This window comes from Pyrgilauda ruficollis, unplaced genomic scaffold (genome assembly GCF_017590135.1).
Source record: "Pyrgilauda ruficollis isolate IOZ18807 unplaced genomic scaffold, ASM1759013v1 scaffold49, whole genome shotgun sequence".
NCBI classification, from domain to species: domain Eukaryota; kingdom Metazoa; phylum Chordata; class Aves; order Passeriformes; family Passeridae; genus Pyrgilauda; species Pyrgilauda ruficollis.
The window spans coordinates 2,229,738-2,245,156 of NW_024526488.1; the positions used below are offsets into that span (position 1 = coordinate 2,229,738).

Genomic DNA, 15,419 nt, shown 5'->3' on the forward strand with positions numbered 1-15,419 from the left:
TCAAGATTTTCAAGATGCTGAGTTAATCAAGGAATTGAGTTATTTAGGTATTTTGGGACTATCCACCACATCAAAGAAAAATGTAATATTCACATAGGTGTTTAATATACTCTACCAGCATTAAGGCAGCAAGCTCAAAAAATTCTTTAGAAAAGTACTACTGATTTATATCCAGCAATTTAATTTCATATAACATAAAAGAAAAATTAACCTTAAACTGTGGGAGTTTTATATAACAGTAATTCAAATGTTTTATTTGCTTATTTCCAGATTTTAAAAAATCCTCAAGTAAACCAACCAGGGGCAAAAAATTAGTAATACTGAAAAATGCTCATCTAGCTTTATGCCACCTTAGGGCTTGCACAAGTATGCAAAGCAAAACACTAAAACTCAAGGCAGCTGCCATGGTCGGTATTGAGGAATCCCAATACAGGATTCAGTTTTAGTTCAGGATTCAAACTTCAAAATACTTGCAAGCAGCTGGACTTCCTTCCTTGAATGATCCCCAATACTTAAAGCAACAGCTATACACACATCTGTAAACTGCAGGCTTGCAGTACAGCTATTTGTCCTTTTAATATTCAAAGCAACATGTCAGTGATACCAAGTAAACAAAAATTACTGGAGATGATTCACCTGGCAGCAACATCCAACCTCAACAGGCTGCCAGTGTCTTCTGCACAATCCTAAAATAAACAAGGAGGTGCTGATACTGCTGAGTATGTGTTAAATGAGTTCTGCTGACCCACTGAGGCAGGTGGCTTGTAAGTAAACAAAAAATGACTTGAGTGGATTTGTTTCTACCTGGAACATGACTGAGGAGACTTCTCTGCCATTGCTGATGGAACCATTTTTTTTCCCCAGCATCATTCAACACAAGTGTTACTTCTTCTAATCAAGAAACTACATGTAAAGAACTTGGAAGATGTATTTGTTTTAGAAGCCTACCTGTTCTTCACACCTTCATTTGTCTCCATTTCAATGAGCCCTGTACCTTTATTTTCTCAAAATATAGTAGGTATTTAAAATTATGTGTCACCTACCAATCTCGACTATACCAACAGAGAAACTAAACAATTGCAGTTTAGCCATCACAAGAGAAGAACAGAAAAATTACATGTGTGTTCAGCAGAAGTTGTTAAATGGAGAATTCATCCAAGCTAGTAGCAGTAATAAACTTTTTCCATCATTTTACTTAGGATTAAAGTCTTTATACTGTATTAAAGTATCTATACTGCTGTTTTTGAAAGCATTACTTACATATTCAAATCAGTCCTACTACTTCTCAATGCATTTCTTAACAAGACCATATAACCATCATAGGCCATGAAAACACCTAGAACAATTTTACATGTGCTTGCTATTATTCATTTACTAATCCTTCAGTCACACCCAATCTTCAAGAAATTGTTGTAAAATCTTTGAGCAAGCCCATTTAAAGGCAAGTTCAAGTAAAACAAAAATAAAAACATTTCACATGCTTAAGTTATGTAAGGAGAGGAGGGCAGGGGAAGGGGGAAGTACAAGAGTGTTATTAAGTTCACTGTATATATCAGTATTACCTCATACAGCAGACAGCCTAGAGACCAGATGTCAGACTTGAAGTTGTAACCATTTTCATGTATTCTCTCTGGAGACATATAATAAGGTGTACCAACTGCAAAAAACCACAAGTATTTTTGAATGAACATTACTGTTGTTATGCAGTAGTTAAATTACTGTTTTCCCAGCAGAAGAATATTTGTCATCTTTCTCATTTTGCTACACTTAAAATTTCAACTCATACTTGAAGACACTTCTGTTTGACAAAAATACACAGATTAGTATCTATTTCTTCCAATGCAGCTTTATTTTCACTGCTCATTACCAAGCTATGCAGTTGTAGAACACTTTCAAATTTTGCTTTTCAGGAACCTCTTAAGTAATTTGTTTCTCCTAAGGAGAACCAAGAGAAGGTACTACACACACAGCCCTGCTACTTCTCCAAACTGTTACCACTGTGGCTAGAAACAACACACCATGGCTTGAATTTTTTATTTCCTAAGTTCTGTTCTTCCTTTGAGAATACATAAATCTGAAAAAGCTGGTTTTGGAACTAAAAAACATAGCCATTTTGAATAGCTGAAATTAAAGCTGAGCCTGAGATTCAGGCCTTTCAGAAATGAGGGCAGGAAAACCAGCGAGCCCAGCAGAAGCTGAGGTTCCTAAGGGCAACTCAGCCATAAGCTGGAGCATGAAATTCCACAAGGGCTTTTCAGCTCCCAAACCTGTGCCTGTCCCAACTTGATCCTGCCTCAGAGTTGTGGGCTCTGGAAATGTCTGCTCTTGAAAAGCAGCATTATTAGGACTATCCCGGAGTAAATTTATGTTGGATAGTCTGGAACATCTCTCCCCTTGATTTTAATCTAACCCTACCCATCTGTGTCACAAGTTACTTGGAACAGAGAAATACTGAGAGATGCTTCATCTCTATAAAAATATTATTACAAAGAAATAGCTGAATTATGGTTTCATGTATGACAGAGCAATAACAAGTTATGGAAAACAGTGGTAATGGCAATTTTAATGCACTGTTTCTCAACTTTCTCCCTGTATCCTCCAAAATGACTGCCTAACAGCAAAAAAAAATCACAGATCTATACAGATTTTTATTTTGATTTTGTTTGAATATTTTCTTAAGCACTGAATCCGATGATGAAAACCAGCTGATTTCTGTCAATTCAAGTTGATCCTATTTTGAGACCAAACATCTTGCAACACGATCAGCAATTAAAATCACTTCTAATTTTTCGTTTTTGTTCTTTGTGGTATGAACCTCACATATTGTAACACAAGGATCTGGTTTCACTTCTGTTCTTCTGAATAGATGAGGCTAATTCAGAATTGATCTCTGTAAGAATACTGAAGACAGAGATACAGTGACTATATAAATACTTCCACATTTGAATAATAAGGTTGAATAGCTTTAAGTAATCAGATAATTTTACTCTAATAATTTCCAAAAGTTAAGGGGGTTTTGACAAAGTGCCTTATCTTTAAAAAATGCTGCATGTCAAACTATGTCATGAGGAAGTAAGGAGGAGGGAGAATGACTTTCCTACTTGAAGGGCCTAGCTCAGATAGGGAAACCCAGAACCACCTATCTCAGGTCAGGCCACTGCTGCTGGTAACCCATAATTTCACCTGATCTGCTCCTTGGCAAACAACATTGAAAACCCACATAAACTGCTTCTGTAACAGGTTAAGACAGAGGTTCCCATGTGGTATCCTCCAATGGATGTGGACCCCTAAACGTGCTGGGGGAGATTTCCAGCTCTGGGAAAGGCACAGAGAGTGCCACAGCCCCTCCCTCGGCACTGGGCTGAGCACTCCGTGCACCTCTGAACTGAGGCTGCCAACCGAGCTTAAAAGGAGAAAGGCTGGGGAAAGGCAACTCCAGAGAGTACTGGGGAGACATTTACTCTCACAGCATGTTCGCATCCACCCACAACTGAGAACAGTCTTTTCCCTGTGAAACAATAGGCAAGCAGATGGGTAGACCACAATGGCCAAAATAACTACCAAAATATCCAGAAGCAAAACATCAGTATTTTAATGGGCACTTAATGACAGATATCTTAAGATTAGAACCGCAACCAAGCATTTGGAACGACAGAGGTTTCATATTTTTATTATCTCACTGTTTTATTTCCCTCTTGAATTTTTAACACCCCAACGACTTGTGAGCTTGGATGCCTCTGAAAAATTTCAGCTGCATTTTGTATCCATTAATTAAAGCACTGGTTCAGTATATTCTGATGCTTTGTTGGCAGAATTCATATAACAACAGAAATAAGTTTAATAGTAACGTGTTTGTTCACTGGCTGCAGCAGCAGTGCCTCTGCTGCTCTGAGGTATCACACAAGTGGCTGGCAGTGAGTAATGTGCCAGAAAGAGGCTTCACAGAATCCACAGGGGGCAGCTGAAAACACTGAGGTTTGAAGGTTCATAGTCTACCAAAAGCAAAGGTAATTTTAACCAGTAGCTCTGGGAAGCCTGCTGATACATTAGAGGTCTGATATGACCGTGAAAGATTGACGATAGTGAAAAGCAAGAACAAATGTTACCATTTTACAGCATTTAGCCTAGTGTAACACCTCCACTGCAATACAACCTGCAGCCCCCAATGGCCAACTAGGGAGAGGAATTGAAATTAGTTCTGTTACTCATAGAATCACACAAACAACCTGAAGATCCAGACATCATTACTACTTGTAAACTGTTTTTAACAGAACATGACACTAAAGATTCATTATTCTGACATTCAGGAACTACTGAAAGCATTGCAATGATCCTTTTAACACAGTGAGCATTCTCAGGACATAGCTGTGCTGCTGGCAAGCAACTACCAGTGTGATTCTATGTTTCAGTTCCTTCCTGGATCTTTTTTACTATTAAGTGAAAACCAGCATCCCAATAGTATAGAGATATGCAACTTCCTAACTTCCTTTATTCAGCTGAAGACACAGAAGTGGGATAATACAAGAAAATGAGCTAAATCATTGAGGTGCCTACATTTTTAAGAACAAAATCAGTAACTTCAGTGTTTTGCTTGCTGCATTTGCAGACCTGTGATAACCTGTAAGTCTGAACAGTAAACTCCTCAAATACAATATCTCCTCAGAATCTGCTGCTGCTTTGGAGCTCTCTCCCTTTAAAGATGCTGTAGATCCAGAAAGTGTTGATTCTTTATGCAAGCTTCCTGTTACTGGCAGGGGGAATAGACATAATGGAATTGGGGTTAATACTGAGCAGGGAGCTGATTTGAAGGATCAGAGGCAAAAAATGTATTACAGAAAAGGGAGTTATAATATCATTAGTCCATCTTACTACCTAGATAACTCACAATGCATCTGAGTAAAGTTAACCAAGTGCATCAAGGAGTGGAATGAAATATAGTAAGCTGGTCTAATATAGTTACTAGTTCTAAAATAGTTACTAGTTCTAAAAGCTATCAAGCATTTTTAGGCTGGGAGAAAAATCTGCCTGGTAAATGTTAAATCTACTTACACTAAACAATGCAGTGGTTCATTCAGGACAGGTTTAACAGACCATAGTTTTAAAAATGGCCACAATCATTACTGACATTTCATGCACTGGCATACATAACTATCAGAATTCAGGAAGGGGGCTAAAGAGGCCAAATTTCAGTAACCAAAAGACAAGTTTATGAATGACTCAGTGTCCATAAGATCACAGCAATTTTGTAATATAGAGTTCAATACAACATGCTTAACAAGGTGAATGTGCATGCTGAAGACAGACAAACCACATCACAAACAAGCAGCATGGAGGTCCTTTCCAACCCTACTGATTCTATAATGTTCAGTTTTGTACTTATTTAATACAGCTACAGGAGATGTCTAAGTCAAAATACTGCACTTATCCAAAGTAACTCTGCAATCTAGCCCACAATGTGCAAACAGTCCTTCTACAAAAGTCAATCTATAAATATCTTGAGTTATTTTATAACAACACAATCATTTCTCTTCAGCTTTCAACCTACTGTAAGAGATCTCATGTTTCTGTACATAAAATACAAGAGCTATTTTAACACAGCTTCCTTGATGCCTGCAATGACTCAGCTGCAGATCTCCCTGCCAGCATTACTGTACACTGAGGGTGCAGGCTCTGAGTATGGCTGGGTATCTAAGAGGAGATTATTCTATTCACAGAATGGTGCTACAAACCACCACCTCAGCACACCCTCTGCTGCACTGGAGACCCATATGGGAGAGGAGAGGAGAGTATCTGCACACATTTTCACAAGGTATTTTATTCTCCACAACCTGTGTGAGTTTGTAGTCAAACTCCTCACATAACATAGTCTGTGCTGAGGACAGCAGTATCACAGAAATGACAGAAGTTGTCAAAACACAGAAGACCAGAATTCCATGCAGATGATTCTCTGCATTTGAGCATTTTAAGAAGATTGCAGGTCTGCTTCTTTGCCCTGCAAGAAGGGATCCCCACGGTGGTGGCAGAGCCTGCCTGGACAGCACACTGCAGCCTTACAGCACAGCCACAGCAGAGAGATCAAGTGATTCCTTTTGTAACCAAAATATGAAAATACTTCTCTTTACATCCACTGAATGGCTAACAAAGAAAAAACCACACAGATCCATGAGTTGGCCTTAGAACTGCCATTTCACCAAAGAGAATAAGGCCTGGCATTCAGCCATTAAAACAACAGCAGCAAGAAAACCCTAACAGAGTTGTAGGGAAAAGAGTAGGAAGTCTTTGTTGGATCATATTCCCCTTTCTAATATAAAGTCTCCTGAAAACAAGACTTTTTGTCAAGTTTGTGTCAAATCAACAATACCAAATGCCTCCATTTCCTCTGCCCTTTAGTAAAAAATGTTTTCCATTTCCAAGAAGATATCGGCATGACATTAGTAAATTCTTGATAAAGCTGTATAGAAAGAGTTAAGAACATAAAAAACCCTGTCCAGTGCAGTTTTTTCATTTGTTTCAAATGGACCATCAGTAAAGATTCTAATTAAATCAGTATTATTCATAATTAGCGGTTAGAAGCTGTAGCTAATTAAAATTTTACTACATTTCTTTATCTCTGAAAGCCTGAATCTAGTTTGCTACTGAAATTTTTATAAAGCCTGTAAACAAATATAAATTGCTACACATATGTTTGTAATTTACTAGGTTACGTGCACCAAAGGTTTATGGAATCATAAAAAGATACAACTTTGAAAGAAATTTCAAGAAAACCGGCATCAAACTGCAGAAGAAATCAATTTAAGAAGTGGTCTCTGCTAGTGATGACAAATCAGAAAGTCAGTCTCCTCTGTAGCCTAAGTTAACAGCAGACACAAACCTTTTTTCTAGGCTGAATTCTGACATTAGGCCATAATTAAGTGGGAAATGGGAAAAGAAGAGATGGGGAAAAAAAAGAAAATAAAAAATAACTCCTCTACCAAGACAAAGCCACCAACAGAAGAAACAAAGCTGCCATCCTCCCCTCCTTCCCCACTCTGGATGATTCTTGGATCTGTAAAAGATGAGCTTTAAAGGGCTCAGGGGTATTGCACTGTTTTTAAATCTGGCACAGTCTTCAGCTTTTTTTAATTTCCAGCTCAGCCCTCACAACAATTCCCCTGCCAGGAGCCAAAATAATCCAGGGTTGAGGCAGTCTGCTCCTCTTTAACTCCCTGGCTTGTGCCGCAGAATGCAAGTCTGCTCTCCCACTCTCACTGCTGACCTCTGCCTTACTCATGAGCTCCTACTCCTCAGATTAGGATTTCCAGCTCCCTCTTCACACTCTCCTTCCATCTGCAGGCAGGAGCAGAGCCCACCTGCAAGAACCCAAACCAGCTCTCCACAGTGCTGCCAGAGACGGCCGCTGCCTTCCAAGGGCAGCAGGAACAGCAGCACTTTGGGTGACACCCTGTGACAGCAGCAGATGTGCAGTGTCACATCTGACTGCCCCTCACGTGGATCCCCAGCACATTTCCAGCCTGGGCTTTGCGCTCCCCCTCAGTCTCCTGCTAATGGCACTCTGTGTCTGGGGCTCCTGTTAACACCTCAGCAGCGACTCATGGGTTTGACTTTACCAGTCTGCACCAAACGTGGTAAAAACTGGAAGGCACAAAGGAGTAACCAAAGGCTTTTTGGAGGACAGGAAAGTAAGGAGTGTCAGAAGTTTCCTTTCCAAAATATTGTATTTTTGGCCATTAACACATGTATCACTCCTACCTCAAATGTGGTACAAACATGCAATCAATGAACAGGCTTGAGTTCAGCAACCAAACACAGACAATTCAGTGAGGGAAAATAAATGTTTTTTTATCTAAAAAACCCCAACTTAACAGCAGTATGAGCACTATTTCCTACGCTTCTCTTTAAAGCAGATGTTACTCTATTTACAAGGTGTCACAGACATTTTTTATGAAAAATCCTTTTGCCAGGATCTTTTCTCCTGAGAAGCTGGGAAGCTTCAGCTTCTCCATGTTTTGCTGCTTTGGAATGTGGTTTGGAGAATTGTTTACCCAGCATGTGAAATTGTTTTTACTTGATGACCAATGACAGCCACCTGTGTTGAGACTGTGAGCAGTCACAAGATTTTATTATCATTCCATTCCTTTCTTTTCTAGCTTTCTGATGGATCATTTCTCTCTATTCTTTTTAGTATAGCATTTAATATAATATAATATCATAATATAATAAATCAGCCTTCTGAAACATGGAGTCAAGAGTCTCATCTCTTCCCTCATCCTGGGACCCTCGAACACAACCACAAGGTTTTTCTCTTCTACAGAGATCCTCTTAGATTCTGTCATTCATCTGTTACCTACTTTTAAACTTAAAATATATGCCAAATATTTACCTTTTCTTTTTTAAAAATCTCTTAATCATCCTAGTATTCACATGCTACTCAAAAGATGCAAATTACATGAAAATTTTGTATGGATAGACATAATACACTGCTAGTTTTGTGTGCTAGCAGAGAATAAACTGAGCATTTCAGAAAGCTTTTTTCTATTCTTGTTTTTATAAGTTATCTGGGAATTGGTTTTGTTAATTCTGACCTACCCTCAACTATCTAAGCTTACACTGAGAAACGTCACCTTAAAAAATGGAAGCTCCTCTGAGAGCCCTTTGAAACCAGGTAACCAAGAGGTCATTAATGCTACTCATGCAGGCACACAGAATGATGAGATTCCTCCCAACACTGAATAAAGTTCAAGTCAGTTTTTAAAAAATGCATCAGTATTATCACCTTATTTTTCCCCTAGCATTTCTAGGTAACACTATTGTCTTAAAGACTTGTTCAGAGGTAGAAAATGTACACTAAATTATGCAAACAAAGGAGGGAAAATACCCAAAATATGCTGAAAGAAATATCTCAGTGTTACAGTGTTTCTGTATTTGTCCATGGTGCTGACCATTTTTTTAATTAAGAACACCTTTACTATTTTTGTTATGACTAAAGAACATGGTCCTAACCCTTTTCTTCTTCCTCCTGAGTGGGCACAGTATTTCCACCATGTAAAATACTCTACCTGTCCAACATCTGTACCTCAGAGAAAGCTTACCTAAAGAATGTGCAGCTGTGGTTTTGGAGCTGAAAAATCGACCAAGTCCAAGGTCTCCCAGCTTTACTACTCCTGTAGCTGTAATGAACACATTTGCTGGCTTTATATCTGAAAGAAAAATAAATTTAAAAATTTAGAAGTCACAGTGAGGTTGCAAGAAAAGCTACTCTTCTATTAATAATAGACTCGAAGAGGATTTTATTTACAGGAAATATTGTAAAATTTGACAGTGCTACTCAGAAAGAATGGGTCCGGAATGTAGAATTTGGAGTCCACTATTTTAATAGTACAACCATCACCCAAGCAAAGAAGAACCACAGAAAGTATTTTTCTTAAGAAACAAGCAAACAAAAAAACCACACCTCCAAAGTCAAGAAGCATATACAGGTGAGTTCATTACTACTTTATATAAGCTACATTGAGAGACCTAGATTAGAACTAGAGAACCTCTTTTGTTATTTCTTAAGTAACAGCCTATATATGTTTTCAAGAGCTGTACAGCATTTTTCATCACTTTTGCTGATCAAATTACCCACAGTGGCATAACGTCATTTATTTGAAATAGATAACTGATTCTCTGTAAGAGCAGGCATTAAAAAATGAAGCAAGTTTACTCAGGAGAATGGTTATTTGAACTCGTCAATGGAATTGGGCTAATCAAGTAGAAACAAAGAAAAATAATGAGGTATACCCCAGACAGTTATTTTTCACAAGTAATATCCAGTTTAAGTTTTAATCCAATCCCTTAGAGACAACAGCAGAGACTCTTATTCTATGATTTCTAACAAGTTACCTACCTTGTTAGTCTCCTAAATAAACTGACCTGTTATTTGTTTGGCAAGGGAATTTAGCCCTTACTCTGCTGAAAAGCAATCCACCCTAGCCTTAAACTTACAGAAATCAGTTCACTTTGATAAGAGGGGATTACAGTTTGCATAAGATACAGGCACAGTAAAAGGAATGGTTAATAACCCTTCAAACACCAGCATTCTCAGGTTTCAGTAAAAAAGTTACAAAAACTTACAAGCTTTAGAGGAAGACAGAAGCAATTACGTTCTCCTGCTATCTGACCCAGATTTCAGGAGTTTGGCTAACCCTTTGTGTAATAAGCCAACACGGATATTGCTCAATTTAAAAATAGTTTTAATTGCCATTGCTTTTGGCATGCAACCATGGAATCACTAGATTTGCCATAGGTTTGCCAGAAGCTTTGAACTTAGTGTTTCAGTTTAAGGAACTTAAATCCTTTTGTTTTGAGCTAAAATATACAGAAATTAACTAATTTAATTATAAAAATATTAAAGGAAGATACTTGCACCCTATGGAAAGAATCTGTATTTTATGTCCTTCTCTTTGTATCATTCGCACTTGCAGGCACCTGTACAAATGCACAAAGGGGAAAAAAAAAGGAGAATCACAAGAGAAAGGCATTTGCAGGGGCAGGGGTACCTAAGCTCATCTGCTAAGGGTGCAAAATTTCCAGCTGCAAATGACAGAGCTCAGCAGACATCGAGGGACTATTCCTTCCAGGCAGTGAGCTGCATTCTAACCCAGGGAGCCACCAACCTAAGGCAGGCAATGTCACCTGAACCTAAAAAGTGACAGTCCACACACCACTCACAATCCCATAACCAGAGGGATTTCAGAAAGGGAAAAAGAATAGCAGATCTAAGAAGAAGCTACACTATGATCTATTTTCTTTGACTCAAGAGTTATGAGGTAAAATGAAGACCACATCCCGAGGAGACAGCAGCACCAAGGTTTTAAAATGGGCCAAGGAAATTTAGTACCTGACAGGGATAGCTGGCAACTACAAGGGCTGTTGGGACACAGAGATTGGAAATGGTGGAAAGGAGCAGAGAACTGGAGGAAATGCTCACACCTGCACATAATCCAATAGAGAAGGGACCAGGAGAAGGGCCTGTACATCACGAGCAAGCAGGGCAGGAGCAGATACTTTAAGACAACCAGGTGCAAGAGCTGTAAAGAATGGACTGACAGATCTGTGCAAGGCAAGGAGCAATACCTGGGCAAGACAACAGGCAAATATAGAAGAATAAATACAGGGCAGAAGATAAGAGCCAGAAAAATGAAGTAGCTATGGCAGGGTATCCATCACTCACAGAACTATCACTTATTTTGAAAAACCTGCTATCAAACAAATGCCTACCACAACAAATGTACAACCACAAACTTCTCTCAGTTTTCTATTACTTATAAAATCTTACAAAGACATACAACGTTTCAGCTGTCAAAACTGATTTCAGCCAGCTTAATTCTCACATAGTCAAAGGTATAGTAAGGACAAATCATCTTTGATCCTGTATTACCTCTATGCATAACACGACGAGAATGCATATGTTCCAAGGCACTGCAAAGCTGAACAAAGTACTTCCAAACTGTTCTTTCAGGAATCAACCTCTTCTGTTTCTTAAAATGCTTAAAAAAAACATGGTTAGTGAATATTAAAAATTCAAACTTGCATAAAATTACTGAGAAAAAGAAAATACAGAAAATTCTTAATTAAAAAATTAAAAAACACAAGAGGCTCACAACCTAATGAGAAATGTTTAACAGAATTTCTTGACACAGAAAGGTTTTCCCTTAAATATTAATATATGTATCATCACTGCATATGCATAAGTCAGTCTACACACAGAGCCACAAATAACATTAATGAAATAAAACTCCTACCCCAAAAAAGGATTTATACAGTTTTTAGCACTCCTCAGTGTTGGATTAATGTGGTCAGAGTAATCTAATATAAAGTAGCCACAGAAAAAATAAAGGCCAGATAAAAAGTTATGTGCCACAGAACGTCCCAAATTAAATATACTTCCTTACATCAAAATTGATTTCCATACCCACATTTTTTAAAATGAAGGACAAAAACAAAAAGAAGAGCAGTATCACACAGTCACAAAGACCATGTAAGAAGAATTGGTCACATTAGTTTTTAAAACTTCTGCAGTACATGAAAGGGAATTCAAGGAACTGATTTCTGAAAACTTCACAGTGACATTACTCCTGTTCAAATATGTTCTGTCCTGTCCAAAACCCCATTCCTGATCACTGGTAACAGTTCACTGTCCTGTTAAAGCCAACACAAAACAATTACACACATCAGCTTCAAACGTGGTATTCAGCAACTGAATAACAATCCTCCAAAGATACCTACTGAAAACCTGAAATTCAGCCACTGTTAAAAGTTTCATCATTATAAATTCTGCAGCTAAAAGGAAAAAGACTGAAAAATCATTGCTTGTTTAGCCTATGTTTCCAAAGAAATCGTATTGTGTCAGGTTTTGAAGTTCCACACAAGGAGAAAATACATAAATAACATTAAGACTAGCAAAATTTTAGACAGAAAGCAAAGTACTTGATGTATTTTAATTGTGGGTACAGACAGACTTCACACTCATGCACGCTTTAAGAAAGTTCACATAACAAACATTTATTAATTTGCAGAAAAACCTATTTTCATCCTATGTTAAAACATGCCACTGAGAAGTTGACAGCTGCATCTGCACATTACAGACACACAGGAGTATGAGAGAGATGCTTTTAAACTACCTATAGCAAAATGCATCAGTCGTACAAAGGATCTTAACATTCCACCAAATGTTTTTCGTTATAGGGATTATTTCAAAATGCATTTTCATTTAAATGAGGCAAAGCATATAAATTACGTCTTTAAATGTAATTTTCTTTCACTCTTGGACTGAATCCAAACAAACCCTGTGTATCTGTTCTCCCCATAGCAGGATTTGCATATCAGAGGATTGTTTGATGTCAACAGGAAGATGGAGACCAGGTTTCTTTTCATTTAAAAACAAATACACAATACATCTAAGTATGTGTACATGAAAGCACAGTTCCTTGATTTAAAATGCATTCTGAAATTATCATAATTATAACTAGGTACTTCATTTAAACATTCTGAATTATTATTTTTTAACTCGAATGCGGTGATGAAATGCCATTCACAAAATGCCTGAAATGGGAAGATTTTCAATTTCACGTTCCCATTCCGATTTACCTAAAGTACAGCAGTGTACTTTCAAAGTATTTATATACAACTTTTCTTTTAACACTTTATTCACTTGCCATCCCTAGCACTGTAGCTGAGGGACACTACAAAACTGGCTTCAGTCCTTACAGTGCAACGCTGCAACTTAAAGTGGTCTCACTCTGCTTAAGGCATTAATAATTTTGCAGGACAAATATATAATAACCTCTTCCTGAAACATCAATGATATTACTTAACCCCAGAGAATTTATCTATCTAAAGAGGATGGAAAAGAGAGCTGCTAGATTTGCTAGCAATGTTTAAAACTAAACAAAGAAACAGGCAGCATTTTCATTTGTATGGGCTTAAAAATAATATAATTATCTTTAAAATAAACTCAATTAACACTATGTTGTCCAGTAATTAATTACTATTTTTCCCTCAAAATACAAGTTCTCAATTTGTTCTTGAGCTGTTGTCTACCAATAGGCAAAATAGCGATGAAAAGACATGACCAAAAAGATGAATTTTACAAAACTAGCTATTGAAACAAGTCGTACACTTTTAGGAAACAGTCCAGTAGACACGCTTAGTTCTGAGAAAAGTCAAAAGGAAAATTCCATTTCTGTGTAGAACCTTACCTTCTAACAAGAAATGTAAGCTGATGGAAAACACAGGCAAACCTATTTTTATGCCAAACAGCATGATGAAATTCATACAGCACACATGAACTGTATTCAAAGCAGGATCCTTTCCTTTCTCCTTAATTAAATTAGTCCACAATGCAAAATGCAGTTCTAACGATTGTGGTGTTTGCTCCCTCCCTACAGGGAAGCCAAAATGCAGAAGATATGATGCTGCAACAACAATTTTGAACCTCTGTTGTAGCACAGCAAAGTAGCACCACAGTCAATGCTAAACTAATCCACTGCTTAGTGCCTGAAGCATGCTGAGGTCCACAGCACCCAGTTAACCTCATACAGCTCTCCCACTGTACACAGGTTGGCATCACCTGCCCAGCGCAGGAATACAGCCTGACATACAGCTCTCTCTGAAGCGCTCTCATCTTCAAGACTTCTTTATTCTCCTTCTTCCACCTGTCTTAGGCTCAAAGGACAGTCCTGATGTCCCTCAGACCACTGACCTTCTAGGGTGTGACATTAAAAAAACATGATCCTATCTGAGGTGAAAGATCAATCTCCAACTAGCTGAAACTGGGCGAAAAGGGAGCTGCTTGTACATGTGCATTAAAAATTTGGGCAGTGCTGCAAGCCAGTGCTCTGTCAGGTAAACAGAACATCAGGCATGCTGTGGCAGCAGGCTGGCTCCCTGAAAGAATTGTTCCAAAAGCCATATCCCATGACATTTGCATCTCCATCTGAGAATGGAATTACAAAAAACTACTTTGAAGAGTCACCACAATGTCAGTACATTGTGACTAAAACTGCAATTCAGTCATTTAATACAACTGGACATTTTGGTGGTCGAACATTTGCTAATCAAATGCCTTAAAGAGCTTTAAGACAGGCAGGCTGTAACATCAGTTCATATTTTCATCCCTTTTACAGAATGACTGAGCAGTTTCATCACAGGAAAACAGAACTCTCATGGTTCTCTAATGGATTGCTAAAGGAAAAATTAAATATTCTCCAAATGTTTCCATAATAATGAAATTAAACACAGCTGCTCTGCACCTAAACAGCAAATGCCATTCAGTTTGTTGACAAACAAAACATAAAGGATAGATGGAGAAAAAAGTCTGAAGTCAACATAGAGGCACGAAATTATACTGACTTTCTAAAGATGATGTTTTAAAGGTCGAACTCCAGAAGTAAAAGTGACAGCGTTAGCAGCTGGTCCTACCTAGGCCTAAAAGGCACAACTCGGACAATACTTACAGCCGAGACACAGGACTATGTTTGGATTTTCTAAGAAAACTAAGATTTCCTGCAGATGAGTAGAGAGAGTGAACACAAATCATTTCCACACAACTAGAAATTCAGATATGACTGCCTACATTTCAATAACCCTGCTTGGACAAAATTTAGCATTCAGTTCCGATGCTGGTGTAAAGAAAGCAAGATGTTTATGAACTTCTCTTGCAGAGAGTTGATAAACTGATCATCTAAACAATTTTGCAGAGTAATTATTAAGAAAAGAACTGTGGAACTGTCAAACAAGCCCACAAGAACATATATCTGAATTTTTCCCTGCACATGCTATAGCCTAGAGCTGTTTTTGAAAGACAGTATTTGGAAGAAAAGTAAAATGAGAATGATGATTTCATTACTTTAAACAGATTCCTTCCTTTCTTTCATGAT

General features: G+C 37.9%; 1 protein-coding gene across 1 annotated transcript in view; it reads right to left on the minus strand.

Moving 5' to 3' along the window:
* The window catches only part of NEK7 (NIMA related kinase 7), a 68,103-nt gene that overhangs the window by 16,990 nt on the left and 35,694 nt on the right, over positions 1-15,419 (minus strand). Inside the window, 3 exon segments of the mRNA XM_041479526.1 lie at positions 1,563-1,657; positions 9,090-9,197; positions 11,420-11,528. Of these exon segments, the coding sequence (XP_041335460.1) occupies positions 1,563-1,657; positions 9,090-9,197; positions 11,420-11,528 (312 nt within the window).